The sequence below is a fragment of the Paramisgurnus dabryanus genome, chromosome 5 (genome assembly GCF_030506205.2).
Source record: "Paramisgurnus dabryanus chromosome 5, PD_genome_1.1, whole genome shotgun sequence".
Taxonomy (NCBI): Eukaryota; Metazoa; Chordata; class Actinopteri; order Cypriniformes; family Cobitidae; genus Paramisgurnus; species Paramisgurnus dabryanus.
In genome coordinates, this window is record NC_133341.1 from 21,395,654 (window position 1) to 21,418,925 (window position 23,272).

Consider the following 23,272-nt stretch of genomic DNA (forward strand, 5'->3'; position numbering starts at 1 on the left):
GTTATAATCACACATCTTTATTCATTCCTGATACTATAATCATGAAAAAATTTTTTTTAGATAAATTATAGATAGATAGATGTTCTTACTGCTGTTGGTTTCTGGTTAGGCGTCATCAGTCTCTGTTGGCTGTAGCTGGGAATGTCGACCACATGAGTTTTCCTATGGGTTGGAAGGCTACAAAAAAAATGATTTTGTTTATTTTATCCACATTGTTTTATACACATATGAGTTTTTTGTCATGTACTCATACCCAGTTGGTCTTCTCTGTCTCCGTTTGAACAGGAAGACGCCCAGCCCAATCAGAATGATCCCAACCAGCAGACAGACAATCACGGCGATGGCTATTTTTGCATCTGAAAGTGCAAACAGTGCAAGTCAGTGTTAAATAGCAGAAATAATGTTTTGAAAGCATTCGCTGTATAGTAGTACTACCTGGAGACAAGCCTTCACTTGATACTGGTGTATCACAGTTCGGTGGCAACCAACCAGGCTCACATCTGCACTCCAGTTTGTGATCACACACCTGTAATGTACACACACTCACACTTAGACTATTTTGTGTAACATACATGTACGATGTTATAACTGCTTTAATATCAAAGGTTTAAATTGTAAAGCTATATTACTGGGAAGAACGTTTAAATCTCATTCAAAAGTAGCATACGGTATTTAAAGTATTACCCCATGTCCTTTGCACTTGGCTGAGCAGTTGGTTGCTTTGTAAGCCGTCTCTAAGTCAACACACTCATTCTTGCTGCAAACCTGAGATAAATGGGACATGGATTGGAAATGGTGTTATCTGATGCTTAAAAAACATCATTATATAATACAATTGTAAATAAATGTACAAAATGAATTTGATGTGTTAGAGATCTGGAAATCGCTCTTACCCTCCCATCATCACATTTGGTGCCAGTGTCAACTTGTCCATAATCTTCGGCAGGGTTGCTGTAGAAAGTAGCTTTACAGTTGTTGAATTGTACCAGGCGTCCGTAATTAGGATTTTTATTGCCATTTTCACAGAACAGTTTTCCACACATAATATCTCTGTAAAGAAATTATTCACGTTTTAAACAATCATACTTTTAGTTATCTAAAAGTATTAATGGATGGAAAGAAGGATGTGAAATCTTACTCTTTCTGGCATCCAATATATTGATCAGCAGTGCGCTTGCAGTAGGCAAAGTACTGTGCTCTTGTGTTTTTGTCGTAGCAATTGTTTTGAGCCACATCGGCAGCTTTAGTTGACAAAGCAAAAACGTTAATATTTTGACCAAAATCTAATTTTAAGGCAATTATGGACGGACTAAGTGGCATACTCACTCGGACCCCACATTTTAACGCACTGGTCTTCTTTTAACGGGCACTGTCCGTTAAAGCAGTAGCCTTTTTCATTCATGCAAGGAAGTCCATTGACTGTAAAGACATCTTCAGGACATTCAGCTGCTTTTCCACTGCAGTACTCGGGTAGATCGCACTCATTGTTTACTGGACGACACATATGTGACGGTGACATTATCTGGGAAATTAAAAATGTATTTACATATCGCATGTAGGTGCATCAAATTTTGCATACTTGTTCTACTTGATTCAGACTACAGATCTTACCTTGCAATTGTCACAACAATCTCCCGCTGCACATTGTGAGCCCTCTGATAATTTGCAGGTGGTCGCATTGCAGCATGGGTTTGTACACTCCTACACAAAAAGACAAAATCTAGATAAGCTGTCTTGAAATAACATTTATTTAGTCTTTGCACATTTGTTTATATGTGAACACATTGGGTGTGTGCAAAATAAATTGTCTTCTTTTGTTCTAGTTCTTAGCATTTGGAGAAGTTTTTTGGCAGTAGTTCAATTGTCAAAGCAAGCAGTACATCCTGTTTTATTTAATCCAAACGAGTGCATGTATACACAAATCTGCACACATGCCTTGTCTGTTTACCAGATTTCACAGAGCACCGCAAGAATTGCATATCTTATCTCAAAACATCACTGTGTCTGGTGTAATTTTCTTGTTAAAGAATGCAAGCTCGAAACATTCCTGTCGAGAATTGCTTGTGCTTGTCTAGAACATTATCTTATGAAAGAAAATATTTGGCATTATGTTGTATCTTCAATAGTTTTCATAATATTATATGTCCATAATTAACATGTAAAACGTGCAATAATTAGAGTTTTTAATGTAACTAGTGCTTAATGTCTTCACATCAGAAGTAGGGCTGCAACTGATGATTATTTTCATAATCGATTAATCAGGCAGTTATTTTTTCAATAAATCGACTAAACAGATAAAAACATAATCATTTACTTAATTAGATTCTCCCCTTATTATAGCTAAATAAGGCACTAAATGAGGGGCTTCACATGTAATAGTGTACTTTAAAATTGCAAAAGTTTTACTAATATATTAACCTTTTATTAACCAGTGTTTTTTTGCGCTTTTGCTTCCGTCATTGTCCTGGCAGGGTTTTCAGATCTGCATTACAAAACCACCCCAATGGCTATTTAAAAGAGCAACTATTATCCGATTCGCAATTTTACATTACCTTTGGTGTGTAAATGTGTATTAGTACATGTTAACGATATGCAAAAGGTGGAACATCCCAAGTTATGACGCGAGTTATCGTTCCAACGTTAATCTCTTTTCTTGGACTACAATAACACACGGATTGTAGGCCACAGTTTACTTCCTGGGCCTGTTGACGTGGACACGATGGTCATTATCATAATTCTGCCTGCTTCTGAAATAGAACCTGTAGTCTATGTTTTCATATTTAAAGAATTAACTATTGACTAAACCATGACTCAAACACGAGTTTTGTGCAGTGCAGAGCGCTTGTTGTTTGTCGTTTCTACGATCACAAATGGTTTTAATGTTTTAGTATCCTTTAAAGACGATATTTACTCCTGTCAGTATTGCATTGTGAGCTAATCTTCAAAATATGGTAAGGAGCGTCAAATTTCCGGCTGATTTCAGAGGTATTCAGGCCAATGGTAAACTGGCCAATCGGGGACACCGCGCTTTTCAGATCGATGAGCTTTGTAACAAATCAGAGTGTTTGAGGAAGGCTGGGACATCTGGAGCCACAAAAATGTACGGTATGTGGGAAATAATGTGTTTTTGAACTAGGGATGGGCATGATTAATTAATAATCGATAATTGATCGTTATGAATTTAGTCGATGACGTTAATTTGTTATTGATTAATTATTGATTTTATCTAATGCAGGTTGCGTTGCCTAGCGTAGCGTGTGTCTTGAAGCAATTAAATGAATTTCACCGTGTGGCAGCAATTCCACATTTTACCACCAGGGTGCAATATTTGACACCATACTCCGTTATCTGTGACATTCCGTGTTTTGATTTTAAAAAAAATAATCATGAAGAGGTCATGATTTTTTGGAACAAATGAGGTCTCTGTTTAAGAATGCGGCTTGCAGCTGCAGGTTCCGCTGCTTTAGAGCACCGCATTCAAGCGCATATATGTTCCGTTTGTCTAACTAAATGTAGTTTAACTGTCTGCCACAAGTTGATCTTGTAATAAAGGTCTCATGGAGGAAAACACGCTGTATTTTTGTATTCAACATTTTTGAATTATAAAAGTTAAATAATTATTTTTATTATAAAAATATTAATGATTAATCGATAGTCAATCGTTAGTTCTCCCGACAATCGACTAAATTTTTTTTTTTGAATGCCCATCCCTATTTTGAACCATACGCGAACACATTGTATTATAACAAATTGACAAAATAACGACGTTTTTTTGCAGCAAAATAGGTGCTCTATAAAACTAGTCCAAAAGCATCCCTATTCACATCTCGAATACCAACAACTAATCAACAAATCATTTCATCTCTAACCCGCAGAATAACATCAACCTGCTGAAACGGATTAAAATTAGCCCAATTCAGGACTCCGCAGGCCTGGCAATACTGCTTTATTTTTAAACAAGGTGATCGTGCAGGTGGAAAGAAGAAGCACCTGATAAACCTACAGCTCGCATTGTATGAAGAAAAAGTGCCTGACTTTGAGCATGCAGCTCACGCTGTATGAAGAAATCATCACCTGACTTTAATTACAAGTGCACAGCTCGTGCTATATGAAGCGAACACATGTCCGCGCAGTCCAACAGTGGTGCGATAGTATGTGATGTAACATCGATACATTGACAACAAATTGCATTATAGATTTTTTTAATGATTAGTTGTTGCAGACCTTATCTTAAGATTATTGCATGGTTTTCACACGAAATTTCGTTATATAGTCACGTATTTTTTTGATTCTTTTTTCGTGCTATTATCACGAAATTTCGTGTTTTTTTCGTGATCGTATAACGAATTCCTGTTTTCGTGTGATTATCACGTATTGGTTACTCAACTGTTTTGTCCTATTTTCTTACCATTGTCGCTTCGGTTTAGGGTTAGATTTACATAAAATGACATCCCTAACCAAACCCAACTCTAACCCCAACGTCAGGCGACATATAAAAAAATAAATCAGAAAAAATAGTATAAACCAATATATAAAGTGACATTCTAATGCAAGCACCCAATCTAACCCTAAACCGAAGCGACAATGGTTTAAAAATAGGAAAAAGCAGTTGAGTAACCAATACGTGATAATCACACGAAAACAGGAATTCGTTATACGATCACGAAAAAACACGAAATTTCGTGATAATAGCACGAAAAAAGAATAAAAAAAAATACGTGACTATATCACGAAACTTTGTGAGACTGGGTAGGGTTTTCAATAGGCCTACCATTCTGAAAATGTATGTTTCATTTGTGAGAAAATAAATCACAGTTCGCAGTTGCATTTCTTTGCTTTAAAAAGCTGTAAAGAGACAGGATATTATTAAATATAACTCTGACTGTGTTTGGCTGAAAGAAGAAATTCATTTATAACTAGGATCACTTGAGTAAAACATGGGCTAAATATGGGCCACGCTTGCCCATTTGTTGGGTTAAATTAACAAACTGACTTGGTTTAGCGCATATTTGTTCTATTTTATATTTTCTATCAGCCGCTGGGCAATAAGTCGGTTTTCATTAACTCCAATCCTGTTTACCTGCAATGTTCCACAATCACATTCTTCTCCTTTCTCCACAAACCCATTACCACACACTGCAGGCTGAAGCAAATCTATGGCTTTGGGCACATTTAGAAGACATTCCGGGTTTTTGGTGTTCAAGTACTGCTCAAAGCTTCCAGTACTACAGCTGCTGAAATGTTGAGGGATCACATAGCTGTAGAGAGATAAATTGGTGATATATGTTAATATATACGATTTGAGGTTCTCTGGAAACCCATGGTCAACCACAGTGTTGGTTACATACACTCTAGAAAGGATGTGTTCATTTTAAAAAAATTGTTTTGTGTTATTCTATTTAACACATGATTTTTAACACATTATGTGTCATTTCATGTTGATTTGTGTTCAAATAAATAAAAGATGTGTTAAGTTAAGGACAACACATTAGATGTTTTAAGAGTATACAGTGGCGGCCGATGACTTCTTTTTTGAGGGCGCACGATGCAAATCTCGTCAAAACATGTATTTAGCCCGTCATGTGTTTGGGTCGTCATGTCGCGATCATGTGAACCTATGGACATGTCAAAATAAGTGCCTGCAACAGATGCTTCGAAGGGGTTTATGATAAACGAGACGCTCACATTTGCCAGATGCTTACATTATCTCATATGTAATCAGAGTTTAGTGTTAATTTTTTTTTAATTCATGCCCCATAGAAGAGAAGTCACCGGCCACCACTGGTTACATAAATTCATTTCAATGTGTTTTTATTTTATCAATTTATAAATTACGTTTTGTTTTGGATCTCTGTGATTGCCATGGAAGTACCTGAGAGCGGGTGTCATGATGCAGGTTTTTTCAGTACAGCTGCAGATGTTGGTGTCATGGTTCATGCCAAGATTGTGACCCATCTCATGGGCCATTGTAGCCCCAACAGCTATGGCCCTCGCATTATGATCCTGTGAGTTTGGAAAGGAAAAATTTGTTATAAAAAGTCACAAATATTTTTTTTAGTCAAGATTCTGACTGGCTATGAATTTACAGAGACTTTTAAGGGGTGGTTTCCTGGACAGGGATTAACATAAATTTAAATTAAAAGCTTAGAACAAGGAAGTGCGACATTTAACACAATAAACCACTATCAACCAAACAAGAACACACCATATATGGAGAGAGTGTGGTGGATAGTTGTGGTGTCTGCTTCCTTAGTAATACACAAACACATTTTCTTTTCCTTTGCTTCCTCCACTATGTTGAAATGACTTTTTTCTGTTCATTTTAATATTTTGATAACATTGCATTCACATGATTGGTGGGATGATCTATTTTCCCGAATAAAATGTTAATGACTTTTGAATCACCTGTATAATCCCCGTTGAGAGACCTCCACACGCAGTTGCAATGTAAGCTAGGCCCACAGTCGCTCCTTCAAAATCAATCGCACTGCGACAACAAAAAATCACTTTTTAATCTTGCAACCTGTCCTACTGGATTACATTTCGGATAATGAGGTGTAATTATTATCTTTAATCTTGCTTTGAAAGCTATTTAATCAGGGGTGCCCAACCCTGTTCCTGGTGGGCTACCGTCCTGCAGATTTTAGCTCCAACCCCAATCAAACACAGCTGAAGCAGCTAATCAAGGTGTTCAGGGTTGCTTGATAATTACAGACAGGTGTGTTGGAGCTGGGTTGGAACTGAAGTCTGCAGGACGGTAGCCCTCCAGGAGCCGGGTTGGGCACCACTGTTTTAAATCAACCAAGCAAATCGAAGAGATGTTTTGAACTGATTCTGTGCTTTATATCTTAGCTGACCTGAGAAGTTGGGCATTGTCATGCCGTTTTTTTTTCATGAGATCACTGCTCCTCCACTTGCTAAAGCCATCCAAGGTTGCTCCAGCAACAGAGGATACGGTTATCTTATCGGTGTCTGTCCACACTTCCAACCCAGTCAGAGCCACAAATGTGTTGATTTCTTTATAAACCTGCATAGCCAGTAGAAACCGTTTTGGTTAGTAGATGTATATTGTGTAGAGTGAGGTCCAGCTTGTGCAAATGCTTATGCATCTCATGTTTCTAACACTGTTAACAAAAAAGGTCAAAATATGTACCCCAGTTGTGTGAGCTAGTACCCTTTATAAAGGTCATAACATTTACAGGTACCATTAGATAGATACATTTGATACCAGTATGTATCTTTGTGTTACTAATAATAAGCTCTTGTTGGTACCAGTATGTGTCTCTGAAGTAGTAATATGAACTTTTTAGGTGCAAAGCTGTACTTTTTGAAAGGATTAAAGGATACAGCCCCAGTGACAGCTGGGGTACATATTTAAAAAAAAAAATCTGATAGGGTAAGAAAACAATATTTAAAGGAAAACACCACAGTTTTCAATATTTTACTATGTTCTTACCTCAAATTAGACAAATTAATACATACATATCTTTTTTCAATGCGTGCACTTTTAATCATTGTACAGCACCTCGTGAATGTTTTAGCGTTTAGCCTAGCCTCATTCATTCCTATGGCTCCAAACAGGAATTAATTTAGAAGCCACCAAACATTTCCATGTTTTCACTATTTAAAGACTGTTACATGAGAAGTTACATGAGTAAGTATGGTGGCACAAAATTAAACTTTTGTTTGGAGCCATAGGAATGAATGGGGCTAGGCTAAATGCATTACGAAGCACATTCACGAAGCACTGTACAAAGATTAAAAGTGCGAGCATTGAAAAAAGATAGGTATCTATTAATTCATCTAACTTGAGGTAAGAACATACACTCAAAAAAATGATTCATTGGATTAACTCAATAAAATTGTGGGCAGGATTTCCATCCAATATGAATGTGTACCCCTAACTCATAAAAAACTGCTTAACACAATTAAAATATATTGAGTTGGTCCAACTCAATTTAAAGTAAATGGCAATACTCAATTAGTTGCCTCAACTCAATTTAGTGTAGTCTGAATAACTCAATTTAGCGTATTTTGAATAACTCAATGTAATGTAGTCTGAAGACCTCAATTCTGTTATTTTATATATAACGTTTTTATATCATACTAATTAGCATAAGCACATGTTAGTATGCTTATAATAATAACAAATGATACTTTGGATGAGCATTTGAGAAGAGACTGATCTCCAAACAGGCATAAACACTGTTATTGCTCATTGAGAGGAATATGTCACATCCACAACCTAACCACAAGCGCCACTCTTCTGCATGATGGTAACCAAACAATTTGAAAAAATATAACACAAACGCTTCTAAATCAATAAGATAAACGGACATTTAACACTATTAAGTCTTTCTCTTTACCTAAAAATGCATAAAATAACACTTAATTAAAAAAATGACTCTCCAAAAGCAGTTGCATGCAAAGCATGCTGGGAAATTCTTTTTCCAGAACCCAAACTCAAACTAATTGTGTTAACGCAATTAAAAAGAAATCAATAAATTATTGTACATATTTTTTTGTGTTATACTAATTAAATATATATACTTATTGCTCTTAATGAGGTATTTTACATTTATTGAACACAATTTTAATGTGTCATGTCTTGAGGCTGCCTTGGAAATATGTGGCCCCAGCCCCCTGGCTGAGAAACTATGGTCTGTGATTAAAGGAAAACGCCACCGTTTTTCTATATTTTACTATAGTAAAATATAGAAAAACGGTGGCGTTTTCCTTTAATCACAGAGCATAGTTTCTCAACCAGGGGGCTGGGGCCACATATTTCCAAGGGAGCCTCAAGATGACTTAAATTTATTCAAAATATGAGAAAACAAGCATTAAAATAAGCTAAAACAACCAGACATTAATATATTTCTTATTTTTATATTTTATTTTATAGAAATTGTGAATGGGGGCTTCAGATATTGTTGTGGGCAATGGGGGTGGGGGCTTGACGTAAAAAAGTTAAAAACCACTGCTTTGAATGGTTTTCTGTATCTGTGATAAATTAGTTGTAACCCATTGATAGGTATAATATGGACCAACCAACTGTTGGCTAAATTTGACCAAACTATGGGTTGAAATAACCTAGCATAGGTCATCAGTTCAAACCCAACAGTTGGATTTGTCCATATTGTACTCATCCATGGGTTGAAACATCCCAGCATTTATTTTTAGAGTGTTTTAACTGCATATACAGCAGTATGATGTCAGTGACTCACATTATTGATGAAGTTGATGATTTCAAATATCCTGTTTCTCAACTTTTTGAGATCGCTGTCCATTTTTTTAAACTGTGGGAACATTAGTCACAGGGTGAATCATTTATGGAACACAAAGCATAAAACTATCTGACTGCGACACATGAAATTCTCTCAGAGATTTGAATGCATCGACAAATTTGGAAACAGAAAATGCTTCATAAGCATGTTTTATAAAATTACAATTTCTGACTAATTTATAAGAAATTATTTTTTTGGTAACGTTGTTTGTCGCAATCTTGTACTTCCCTTTCTTACCTCCCTGTTGTCGGCCACAATGAACAACTCAATGTACTTTTGTTGCTGGAACAAAGTTGGCCCCTAAACAGAAAAAGCATAACAATTATGTAGTTAAAAAACAAACTATGATTTATTATGATTTATGATTAATTCGAGACATTTTGTAAATCCTGTTTCCGTAGTTTGCTGTAATTTTCACTCATCAAATATTTATCCGACATTACCCATTGTCTCTGATTACCATTAAAATATTGTTCATAAACATGCAAACGTACTGAGGAACGAGAACGTGATTTGCTGAGGCGTGGAGGAGTGCCATCCTCACTCTTATCCCAAGTAGTGTTGGTTACTCCACAAACCGCAGGTTTGTCCTCTTTAATGTCCTCATACTTAAAGACAGCGTGATCGCCATCAGTGTTTTCAGATAATGGCTCAATCAGAAACCTCTGCTCCGCTGTCTGGAAATATCCTCTGTAAAGACATGATATTATTTTGGTTGCAATGTGTGATTTTTGTAGGGAACAACATGTGATTGTCACTTTTATCTATGTAGTAACAAAGGGTATTGAATTGCACAAAAGTGAAAAAAAAACACACAATGGAAACAATACATTGCTTAAACTCTTATAGTAAGATAATTAAAATATTTGAATACTGTTCAAAATGTGTAGATACGGTGCACTACAGAAAACAACGTGTGATTTTATAAATTCCAGAAGAAATGATTGAAGTTTTACCGTAGTCCATCACACGTGCTCATGCTAACCGATGAGTCGCTGTCGTTCACTATTTTCCCATGATAGTAACATAAATCCTGTTTAAGGGAAAGAGAATGAAATCATAATCTCTCTTATGTCTTTGCATAATATGTGTAGCCAGTGTAATAGGGTAAGATAAAAAAACATACCATATAGCCTACTGTATATACTGTAATTCTCTATATCAGTGGTTCTCAATCTTTTTTGGCGTGCCCCCCATTTACAGTGCATCCCTTTGCACCCCCCCCCCAGAAGAAAATGTATGACATGCAACATTCTAAAACTTAAAATTTTAATTAAACAAAACATTTTAAACACTGTAAAAAATTTGCTGTAATTTTGCAGCTGGTTGCCAGAATATTTAATGTTCATTTAACTTTGAACAAACTGTTGCCAGTAAATTAAATAAATGTAAAATCTACAGTAAGTAACTGGAAGCTAGTTGCCAATCTTGTGGCACAATCCACGGCCTCCAGGTTAATAACTGCTTGTAGGCCCTATATAACGTACCAGATCATCAGGCGTGGATGTGACAAGCGTCCCATCTTCAGTGTAGTGGTTCTCACTGTAATCATCTGTCAGTAGACCACTGTTGAGTAACACACATAAGTCCCAACAAAAGTCATTGTATATGTGTAAACAACAGTGTTTGTGTAATGCCTGTTGCTTGTATGTGACATCAAGGAAGTTTTTGCGGGTTGATATATTTGCAGACTTGCATAACTGTACATCACAAGATGTGTTTTTTTTTAAATAAAGTGATGACAAAGACAAGACAAACTTACTCATTTCTCTGAAGATGCATTTCAATGTCTCTACCACCCAGTGTCATAGCATACTTCATTGTGTCAGGTCTTGACTGCAAGAAACAGAAACTAATTCAGTTTAATACAAAATAATAGATAGATACACTTTAAAAAACGAATGGTGCTAAATAGCACTAAAAGTGGTTCACTAGCTCGTAATTATAGGGGAACCATTTAAGTGCCATATAGCATCTATGTAGCACCTGTGTAGAACCATATTGTGCTATGTAGAACCATATATGGTGCTATATCAGCCCCATATGGTTCTTCATAGGTGCTTAATGGTTCCACTATGATTATGAGCTTTAAGTGCTATTTAGCAGATAGATAGATAGATAGATAGATAGATAGATAGATAGATAGATAGATAGATAGATAGATAGATAGATAGATAGATAGATAGATAGATAGCTCACCTTTAAATCTCTTTTGTGCAGGTCATGTATCCTGATTGGTCGAACCACATCATAAACCTTTATTCCATCAATCTCAGAAATGTGACTAACTACAGCAGAGAGAGATAGATTTAAGACACTGACTCGCAACATATATTTCATTGAATACACATTCATTCATTTAGGTGCCAGTTGCCAGTCAATAATCTTACAGTACATATCGCATTTCTGTAATTTTAAGATGTAGGCAGAGTATAAACATAATATATTTTTTTTTGACACAGTTTTTGTAAAAGCTTTAAAGAAAATTAAGTCGCTTTTTGATTTGCGTTTCAAAAAACAGCTATTAACTGTATGTGTGGTAGAAACTGAAACATTAACAATGTTTGTAGTTAATGTTTATCCGGACATAACAGTGGCTTTGCATGTTCTAGTTTACTTTACCAAACAACAGATAAGATCTCAAAGAAATGATATGAAATGATATAGTCAGTTTTTGAAACTCCACAGGTGCACTAATGTTCAGCGTGAGTTAGGGTGTAGCGTCAGTCTAACAATAACACTGAATTAGTCTCAAAACACTTACAATGGGACTAAAGTAAGGTGTGCTCATTGTTTTTGAAACTGCCGCATGGATTGAGCACCCCCGCTCTACACTGTTACCAGTGCATTATTAAGATTGTTCATAATAATATTGTTGTAAATATTACATTTATGTAATAATAGTACTATACATTTAAATGTCCAAACACACATACATAAATGAAGCTATAAACAAACATGAGATCTGTACTCAAATCTCAATCATTCCAGATAACAAATTCACACATTTCTCCAGTCATATCAATAATACAATTCTACAACCTGAAGCTATACTACAGTACAGTAACATTTTTAAATGGTAACATTACTACTGAAGTGTCTCTTTAGACTGAGTCAGTACAAGTCAGCGATAGCTTTAAAGAGTCTATAGCAGTGCAGAGATCAGTTTAACAGTCATTGTTAAGCAGATCCACTGGTATATCCAGTATCTTACCTGAGGGATCAAATGAAAGACTCAGAGTGAAGATCCACAACATGAGATGTTGCCCTGCCATTGTCTCTGTGCAAAACAACTGATACAGTATCGGTCAGTTAGGCGTAGGTTACGTCCAATGTGTTGATCACCTGGGCTGTGATGTAGGCCACACCTTAAGCAGGGAAGTCTTGGAGCTATACATGGACTTTCAGGAAATAAGACAGAGGTATAAAAGAGTTGTGTCCTGCTTGAACACGCCTCTAAATGTGTGTCAGAGGAAAGGAGGAAACATGCGGGCAGACTGTGACATAATGATACTTGTTTGGTAAGACCAAAGTGCTGTAAAAAGAGTCACATGCCAGATTTGGAATTTTATTTGACCGGTGCTAAAACAGTGATGTAAGCAGTAGTCATGCATAGATTGCTTCATATATCATATACAATGTTTTGAGTTTTTATTATTATTAATATAACTTTTATTCATTCAACAGAACACATTATCTACAGTACAATCACATATCATGCAGGGCACTTCTGCATTTATAGTGCAAATATAGCCAAAATATTTTCTACTCTAAAGAATGAGGAAATAAATCCAGCCATACCTCAAAGAGAAGCTCTTCACTTGCCGTTGCCGTTATTTCACATGAGCATTCACTAGAAAGCATGCAGAGGTGTTTTGGATGATCATCATCATTCCTTCTACTTATTTTCAGTCTTTGAGCTTTCACACATCCTGACAGTGTCAAATTGCCAAGCCATGCATGAAAACTGATAATTTGAGCCAAAACAGAATCCGCTTTCTGCAGTGTAATATCCTCTGATTTTATTCTAAAACACAAGGTCAAGTAAAAGACAATAATGCAGTTACTGTGTTTGTCCTGAATCCTCAAACAAAGCTATTGTTCAGTTGGTGGAATGGAAAAGGCAAGCAGTGTCCGTTATGGCTTGTGTGTCCTCTTCCCTCCCCTCTTGCCTCCTTCTGCTCTCTGTCCATTCATGGACTATATGCCATTTCTCAGCATTGCAAATGAATTAAAATTGTATGTGTAGGCTTCATGAATTAAGATCTGTTGAAGCTGGTTCTGTAAATTAAACTTTTAAAAAAAGGTGCTTCCTCATGCCATAGAAAAACCTTTTTTGGTTAAATGGTTCCATAAAGAACCTTTTTGGTTTTAAAAAAGGTTATTTGAGGTGAATAAAGGTTCTTCAGATTATATAAAGAAATGGTTCTTTGAAAAACCTAAAATGGTTCTTCTGTGGCATTGCTGTAAGAAAAATTTTAAGCATCTTTATTTTTAAGAGTGAAGGAATAAAAAACCTGTAAACTGTACATATGATAAGGATTGAAATTGCTTGTAAACAGCACACTCTTAAAATGAAAGGTGCTTCCCAATTCTATAGAAAAAATTGGGCTAAATGGTTCCATTAAGAACCTTAAACATCTAAAGAACCTTTTTGTTAAAAAAAAGTAATTTGTGGTGAAAATGTTTATAAGGAGCTAATGAAGAAATAATCTTTGACTGAAAGGTCAGAAATTATTCTTTTATGACATCACTGTTTACATGAGTGTACAGGATGTGCTTAGATAAAACCTGTTGCTTCAGGCAAAAAAACAGGCAGATCATAAAGAGAAAGTACTATCATAATAGAGAAAGTACTATTACTCCTTTAAAAAGCGAAATGTTAGACAAAGCTATCGTGCATAAGATATAATGTCCACCGAACAGGTGAGTGGATCATTGTAAAGGTATACATTTTTTTTATGTTGACTGACTTGATTTCAAAACCTGCATGCCTAAGATATTTCATTAGTTTAAATAATTTTATTGAAAAGGATATTTTCTATTTTCGAAAGTCTTGCCCCATGAATTTAAGAAACAAATTAGGATTTGATGGGGACATAATGTGAGAGCATGAGAGGGTTTGTAAGCTTTAAATCAGTGCCACACTGTAATTAAATGGTTTTGAAGCTCCTCGAGACTTAAAACGCCTCATTGTGAAATAGTGCATTCCAAGAAGAACACGGCTAAACATTGAAATAGCTTGTTGTACCTTGAATAAAATCATATAAATATTATATTAAATATAATATAATATCTTAATCATTATCTACCATACTTTCTCACACGGGTTAAAACAATAGCTATTAAGCAAACAGACATGTCAACATTAACATTAATGTCAATATTAACTTTCATCAAATAAGGGCAGGACTCAGGGATTATTTTGTTAGATTTCTGAGAAGTCTTTGTTGTGATTACTCGATCAACAGTAAACAATGTTAATAAAATAATATATGTGTAATTTTAAGTGGGGAGAAATATTTATAATAATGGTAATTTAACTTTTATTTTTCTAGTGACTATACTGCAATTGATGAATTGAAATTGGGTATGTGTAAAAGAGAGTCCTGTCATTGAAACTAAGTGAGATGGTTATGGTATATAGTTTTTAACAACAAATGAAGCTAATGAAATAACATGTGTAATTTTATTAACTGATTTATTTATTGTTAACACTATATATTTTAGTGTCTAATGTTATCGATTAATTAAAAATGGTGTATTTTTAGTGAGGAGTCTTACTGATGAAATTTATAGATGATTGTTGTCGTTACCCTTACGAAAAAGAAGTTTATTCAAGTGTGCTATAAGTATACTTCTTTTAAACTTAAAATAAGAAAGTATACTTTCAGTTAACTTTTTATGTACTTCTCTAAAATGTACTTTAGGTACTTCTCAGAAATATACTTAAATTGTACTAAAGTATACTTGACCTATACTGACCGAAATGTCTAAGTATATTTGGCCTATACTTGTTTATTGACATATACTTAAAAGTTTAAAGTAAAAATGCAACAACGAAAGCTACATCAAGAGAACTGCAAAAAGCCATATGATTAGCCCTGGTGAAAAATAAATATACTTTATTGTATTTTAAGTATATTTAAATTAGTACATTACAAATATACTTAGAAAGAAATGTACCATCTTTGAATATATTGAAAGTATGCTTACAACATATTTGCTTACAATTAAACTTTTAACATATTTCAAAATAATTATACTTTAGTATATTTTCTAAAAGTATACTTTAAAATAAGTTCAAATTAGTATACTTTAAAAATTACACAGAACTTTAACTCCAAGTATATTTTTTAAAGTTTATTTTAGGTATACTTTATCTGTTAAAGTTATCATTATAATAATGCACTGACAGCATATTTATAAAATACATTATTTAGCATCCTTTAGAAACAGTATATTTTAAGTAAATTTTGAAAGTATATGTAGTGTACAAATGTATATTATCTTTATGGAGAATCTTTAGTGTTAGTAAACTAGTAAGTTATTAATTTTGTGCTGCAGGTATACTTGCAAGTATTCTTTTACTATACTTTTAGTTAACTAGTGTACTCATACTGAAATTGTACATGTAAGTGTTCTGTTAGTGTACTCTTAGTAAACTAGTAAGTTACTAATTGTGTGCTGCAGGTATACTTGCAAGTTTTCTTTTACTATACTTTTAGTTAACTAGTAGTTTACTACTTAACTTTACTTTAAATGAACTTAACATCATACTATAAATATAAATATAATGCACTTAAAGTACAATACAATGTTCCTGTGTATTAATTTTTATACTTGTACCTTTTAATTGTATTTTCAATTTGAAGCTAAATCTTTCGTGTGCTATCAGTGAGCTAATCAAACAAAAATAATAAATACAAAAATTATATATATATATATATATATATATATATATATAATGGGACACTACAGTGGGACACTGCAGAAATTGTGAGTAAAAAAGGAATGGAATAATTCACAAATCTCATAAACTTATATTTTATTCACAATAGAAGACTATCTCTGCCCATCTTGACTTCTGAGAGACACTGGCACACTTTTTATACTCAATCATGTTGCCAATTAAGTTGCAAATTGGTCCTTTAGTTGTTCCTTATATGTACATTTAACTTTTATACTCTTATTGCTACCTGTCCCAACTTTTTTGGAATGTGTAGCTCTCATAAAATCCAAATTGAGCCAATATTTGGCATGACATTTCAAAATGTCTCACTTTCAATATTTGATATGTTATCTATTCTATTGTAAATAAAGTTTATGAGATTTGTAAATTATTCCATTCCTTTTTTACTCACAATTTCTACAGTGTCCCAACTTTTTCTGATTTGAGGTTGTATATATATATATATATCTATATAATATGGCTGAACCCCCTGAATATTAACTTTCTTTCTGGACTCCATTTCCCATAATCCTGCATGCCTGGACTGATTGGTCTGCCACCTGAAACTCATTGGACAGCCTATATAAACTCTCTGGAACCATTCAGTCAGTGCAAAGTCTTGATTTGTACCGGCTATCATTGCTGAGCGGTTTGCCTACCTGCTTATCTATCTGTATTTATTAATCTTGATCTGTTTTACCTGGTTTATGTTTGTTGACTGCCCTGACCCATTTGCCTGTTTCATGACTACAAGATTTGCCTGCCCTACATTGCTGTGTTTGCTGTTGTTTGACCTTGTCTGTTGGAATGAGTGTGTTTAATAAAAACCTGCAGATGATCCTCAGTGTCAAAGTGCTTTGTTACACAAGCAGCACACAATAAGTAACCTACTAGTTTAGTACACTAACAGAACACTTGCATGTACACTTTCAGTATATGAATAGTAAACTACTAGTTAACTAAAAGTATATTAAAAGAACACTTGGAAGTATACCTGCAGCACACAATGAGTAACCTACTAGTTTACTAAGAGTACACTAACAGAACACTTGCATGTACACTTTCAGTATATGACTAGTAAACTACTACTTAACTAAAAGTATATTAAAAGAACACTTGGAAGTATACCTGCAGCACACAATGAGTAACCTACTAGTTTACTAAGAGTACACTAACAGAACACTTGCATGTACACTTTCAGTATATGACTAGTAAACTACTAGTTAACTAAAAGTATATTAAAAGAACACTTGGAAGTATACCTGCAGCACACAATAAGTAACCTACTAGTTTACTAAGATTACACTAACAGAACATTTGCATGTACACTTGAAGTATAAGTCTAGAAAACTACTAGAATACTCATGAGTTCACTTGCAGTACAAATGAAGAACTAATTGTGCACTAGTTGTACACTTAAAGTTGACTACTCTTACACTTATAGTACACTTAGAAGTATACTTCTATATACTAAAAGTGGGCCAATTTAGTCCCAAGCGGTATTCAAGCAGTACACTTTCAAGTATACTACTAGAACATAAATGTTAGTACACTTACTACATAAAGTATACTTAAAACTATACTCCAACATTACTTAAGTATTCTTAATAAAATTAACTTGAAGTATACTTCTTTTTCGTAAGGGTATTGTTGAACTGAAGTGCTCATGATCATTTTTAAGGGAATTGTTTTTATGCAATTAGTGTATGTTAGATTTTCCAAAGCTATGGATTCAAATACCACAAAAAATACACAAAACCTCTGCCAAATCCTTGAATGTGTCTGAAACTGCATTTTAGATGTTTATACTTGTCTTTCATACAAAGTCCAAATGAACTCCCAACACTACATAACAGAGTGTTAGAGTCAGCCAGCAAAGATCATTTCTGTTAAACACAAACCATCATCCATCTCAAGGACATGCATGGACTAGCTTAAGATCTGGAGCATAGGGCCACAACATTCTTTCTCTAATTTGCATGCATGCTCATCTTAATGCATTTACAGATTCAGTTTCAGATCATATCGTTTTATTAAAAACTTAAAAGTAATCTAATCAAAGCTAACTCTAATTCCATTGTGCTTAATGTTTTACAGATTATCAAAGTGTAGATAAATGACTGGCATTGGCTCTTCATTTTAAATCTTTATATCACTAACTCACTAACAATTATTAATATCAGCAAACATTTATCACTTAATTTTGGAAATATTTCTAAATATTTTTAAAGTTTAAATAATTGTCGGCATTCTCTGTTACAAAATGCAAATAATTTTCAAAATATTTTCAAACTTTATCTACTAATATTGCAATGTATTGCCCCAGTCTTAATACTGAAAGAGTCCTCTTTAATAAAATGGGGGTTTAGCCGAATATTTTTTTACTAATGGTTTGATTATTTATCAGCGGAATTTTAAAAAGTTCAAACCAATTTTATATCTGGTTACATTTACAGAGTTACATTGCCAGACTTTAAATATATCTTTGGGTTGAACAGTGAATTTGGTGGGCCATAGAGGTTAAAAAACCTAACCTCCCTACTGAAAAATCCAGCTAAACCAGCATAAGCTGGTAGCTGGTTTAAGGTGGAACTAGCTGGTTTAAAGCTGGTCATGCTGGTGGGACAGCTGTTCTTCCAGCTTGACCAGCTAAGTCCAGCTATTAAAAAGTGACCAAAACACAGCTAAACCAGCTTGCTACACCAGCAAAACCAGCTAAAACTAAACTGGGAGACCAGCTAAAACCAGCTCACCAGCTTATGCTGGTCTTAAGCTGGATTTTTCAGTAGGCAAGGCAAGGCAAGGCAAGGCAATTTTATTTATATAGCACGTTTCGGCAGTGGTGCGATTCAAGGTGCTTTACAAGGTGCAAACATAAAATATAAAAGCAACATTTAAAAGAAGAGAAAAAAAAATAAATAAAATTTACAAAACCAAAATCAATACAGATCTAATACAAAATACAAGAATAAAATTTACAATACAGTACAATGATTAAATAGATTAAAAATAAGCAACATTAAAAAGATAAGTCTTCAACCTTGATTTAAAAGAATTGAGAGTAGTAGCGAGCTTACAATTGTCAGGAAGTTTATTCCAGATATGTGGCGCATAAAAACTAAACGCTGCCTCCCCCTTTTTTGTTCTGATTCTGGGGACAGTAAGCAGGCCTGTCCCAGATGATCTAAGAGGTCTTTTTTAGTGTGAGGTCATACATTTTGACCAGGGCTGGGCCGATACCACTTTTTCATGTCTGATACGGATGTTGATACCACAACCTTGAGTATCTGTCGATACCGATCCAATACCATCTCTATTAAGCTGCAAATAATACATTTGTTATCCCTACAAAAAGCATCATGCTTAAACAGAGCTACAGATATCAAACATTTTACTGTGCAACAAATTACTGTGCAAATTATAGACTCAATGAAACATTGTGCAATACTGCTGCTTCAGTTTTATTTAAATCAATCAGATTAGAAGCAACATTTTTAGTTAGTCAGCACAAAAATTCAAAATGAAATTTAAGGTGTAACTTTGGACAATTTAAAGTGCAACTTTGTGCAAATTCATGTTGCTCAGCAAGTCGCGCTTTATGCCAAGTTGCCATGACGTTATGTTTTTTTTTACATAAAATCATAAAGAACATTCTGGGATGAACAAGCTTGATAACTTTAATACTGACTGAATAAGGATAAAGACAAGCCATGGCTATGGTTTTGTTAATATATCGACTGCCCTCTACTGAACATGACATGAATTACAACATTTAACACAATTACATCTACTGGATTTACACAAAGCAAGGACCCCGCTGCAGTGCTCAAAATCATTTGTAGTTATTTTATATTGATAAAGCGAGCAGACTATGTTAGGCTACATGACTTAAAGTAAGAAAAAGCTGATTGTAACCATTGACTTCCAAAGTAGGAAAAACAAATATGATGGAATTCAATGGGTACCGTCAACTGTTTGCTTACCATTATTTATCAAAATATCTTCTTTATCATTTATCACTATACTTCCATAATATTTGTTTTCCTACCGCGGAAGTCAATGGTTACAATCAGCTACTTACCATCATTTATTAAATCTTCATTTGTGTTCATCAGAATAAAGAAATTCATATAGGTTTAGAACAACACGAAAAGGAGAATATAAGAGAATTGTAATTTTTGGGTGAACTATCCCTTTAAACTTTCACTTTTTACATAGTTTTTTGCCTATATAAAATGTGATTGAAAATTTGTTATCTTTCTCACTATCTTTCTGAATTATATTAATATTACATTTTGGTATGCTTATAATGGTTCAACTCTTAATATGGACTAAAAGCATTTTTTTTCTCTGATTTCTCACTTCATAGTTTTTAGTGAAAATTCTAATACTTTTAGAAACATAAATAATTACGGCCACTAGAGGGCTTTCCATGACCACTATTTAAAAACAGAAGTACTGAGTCACCTTTGACGTTTCAGTTATTGCATGTTCTTTTGCTTCTTTGTGATCAATTTGCTTGCGTTTTTATTTTTCTGCATAATTTTCTATCCATTTAATAATGTAAGGCAAACAGTGATCAACCTCTGCTACACCAGTACCAGACATTTACAATATACAGTATGGACACATTACAAATTGTAATTCACTATTTAAAAATCTCTAAAATCTTAAGTGCCTGCAGTGGCACACTGGATTTTATATTTGATCTTTCAACCTTATCAAATCATGCAAAAACCTATTTTTCATATAAAAATATCTTAAGGCATGGTTGTCTGTCCATGCAATGTACAGTATGCATAATTCATCCACTGAGCTTTTGACTCAAGTTCTGTTTTTGTCTTTCTGCATCACCCTTCATAGTCAGAAATAAAACTTCAAAAGAACACACAAAGCAGACTCTTTATGCCATTTGTTGGATATTCTTTGTTTTATAGATCATCTGATGGAGATTTCAGCTTTAGGATGAAGTAATGCATGATGTCTGCGGCTTTACATTTATTTTTATATTTTTGTATTATGTGCCTGCCTGTGTGGCCATGAGTTTCTATTCAAATATGACACGACACAAGGAAGTTTGCATATGAAAACTATATATCAATATGGTGGCAGCTGCTTGTGCCATGTACAAACCATCATTTATAAAATATAAAGTGATGAAAATGTAATAATTGTATTCTTACTTTGTACAGCTAATATTAATTCAATGTCCTGCTTCCCCCATCGTCTGTGCTTTTGAAGGATATCAAAGGCTCTTCACACTAGTAAGTTAAATCATCTGCGAGATTAATTCCTTTATAATGACTGGTCTGCTGAGATAGTTACCAGGCTTTGGTTTCCACCCATTGCACAGTGCCCGCTTCAATCACCCACATTACACCCAATTAAATCCTATTCTCTTAGGCTCATTTAAGAGTGCAACAAGTGGTCAGTTGCTTAATTCCTTTATCCCCTATTTCAGATGAGTGAAACTCAAGGCACGCTGACTTCATATCTGTCTCTAAAATTCATTGAATGTGCTTTTTTGATGTTCTTGGGTGTGTTTGTGCTTCTAGTTTACAAGCTTCTGCTGATATAGACGTTACTGAAGTTCCACTTTCGGCATCCTGTATGACTCAACTACTTGTGTAGGCTTACTTGTTCCTTTTGAGAGCTTCTTAAAAGTCATTTTGCTCTGAACATATGATTTTTTTTCTTTTGAACACAGAAGATATTATGATAAATGATGGGAACCAAACAATTGACACGCAGTAACCATTGACTTTCGTAGTATTTGTATTTCCTACTATAGAAGTCAATGTGTATACTTTAGTACAACATGAGGGTGAGTAAATGATGACAGAATTTTCTTTTTTGGGTGAACTATCCCTTTGATAAGATATGACCTTGTCTGTGAAATCCAGGCCAAAGTTTCATAATCCAATTACATAATTATCAATTATTCATCTAATTTAACATGCATGGCCTTACTCAGTCACAATTAATGAAATCAAGGTTATATTTTCACAGAATGTTCTTTATATTATATACAAAGATTTTATATAGAAAACAGTACATCACACACAAATAAATAATTTTAGCTAGGTTTTCGCGCAGGGGTCACATGCTGATCACATCTTACAGCTTTAACCTTGTACTTGTGTATATGTTTCAGATAAAAGAATTTTGGTGATACATAACTCCTTGACAAAATTAAGTAACACAGGAAAAAGGTTGGAGCGCAGGGAGGGTTACTGGTCATGGCCCTATAGCAGGTAACCAATCACAGCCTTCCATGACATTGTTCCCTGACCAGGGTGAACAGTAAGATATGTCGGCATGCAGGCTCCAGATTTTTCTTTCTCTTTCTTTTTTGGCTGTCCTCCAAAGAGATCCCGGCCGCCATGGTCAGGTCACAGAGTCAGGGAGACAGAAAGTGAGAAAGACTGAAGGCTACGGGAAATGACCCTTGAGCCACCAATAAAGGGCCAGTGTTGTTGTGTGTATTTAATACGCTGAACTACATTTACATGCTGTGCAGTTCTGTGTATGCCACAATGTTATTGCTATAGTAATTAATAACAGTAACAATATTTGTAACACTGTCACTGTATAACAAAAACCTTATCTCATAGTGGACTATGCTACCTCGCCCATGTACTTGCATAATATTTACAGTTTGGGCAATGTCTGAGACCTCAGTGATTGGCCAGTGCTGATCTAACATTAGCCTCATGAACTTACATTGCATTAAGAGTCACGGTTTACTCACTAATGAGGATTTTACAAGAATGTACGTCACGATGGCCACACTATGACATGGTTTGCTCTGACAAATAGGCCTGCTTGATTTCGAAGCGCTCTGTGTTTATGTTCGTCACAGTGACATGCTGCGTTAAGTTTGTTTGATCAATGGATTTCCCGTTAGGAAAACCAGATTTAGAATTTACCAGATTTATTTATCTATAAACAACTTTCAAATCAGTATTAAAGTGTAACGATAAGTTATAAACAGCACATGCTTTGGCTGACCTGTTTTGGGAGTATAAAGTAGCCA

At 34.5% G+C, this 23,272-nt stretch overlaps 1 protein-coding gene across 1 annotated transcript; it reads right to left on the minus strand.

Annotated features, from left to right (window-relative positions):
• Positions 1-50: 50 nt before the first annotated feature.
• On the minus strand, positions 51-21,737 carry adam28 (ADAM metallopeptidase domain 28). Its single transcript, XM_065250288.2, has 22 exons — positions 21,420-21,737; positions 13,086-13,311; positions 12,499-12,685; positions 11,484-11,572; positions 11,047-11,120; positions 10,772-10,850; positions 10,241-10,317; positions 9,779-9,974; positions 9,522-9,584; positions 9,225-9,296; positions 6,858-7,027; positions 6,406-6,487; positions 5,873-6,003; positions 5,081-5,258; positions 1,612-1,701; positions 1,327-1,522; positions 1,139-1,241; positions 894-1,050; positions 685-765; positions 436-526; positions 254-356; positions 51-177 (listed from the first exon to the last, which is right to left on the minus strand). The coding sequence occupies exons 3-22, from the start codon at positions 12,557-12,559 to the stop codon at positions 66-68; spliced, it is 2,205 nt and encodes a 734-aa protein (XP_065106360.1). The 5' UTR covers positions 12,560-12,685; positions 13,086-13,311; positions 21,420-21,737; the 3' UTR covers positions 51-65.
• Positions 21,738-23,272: the final 1,535 nt, after the last annotated feature.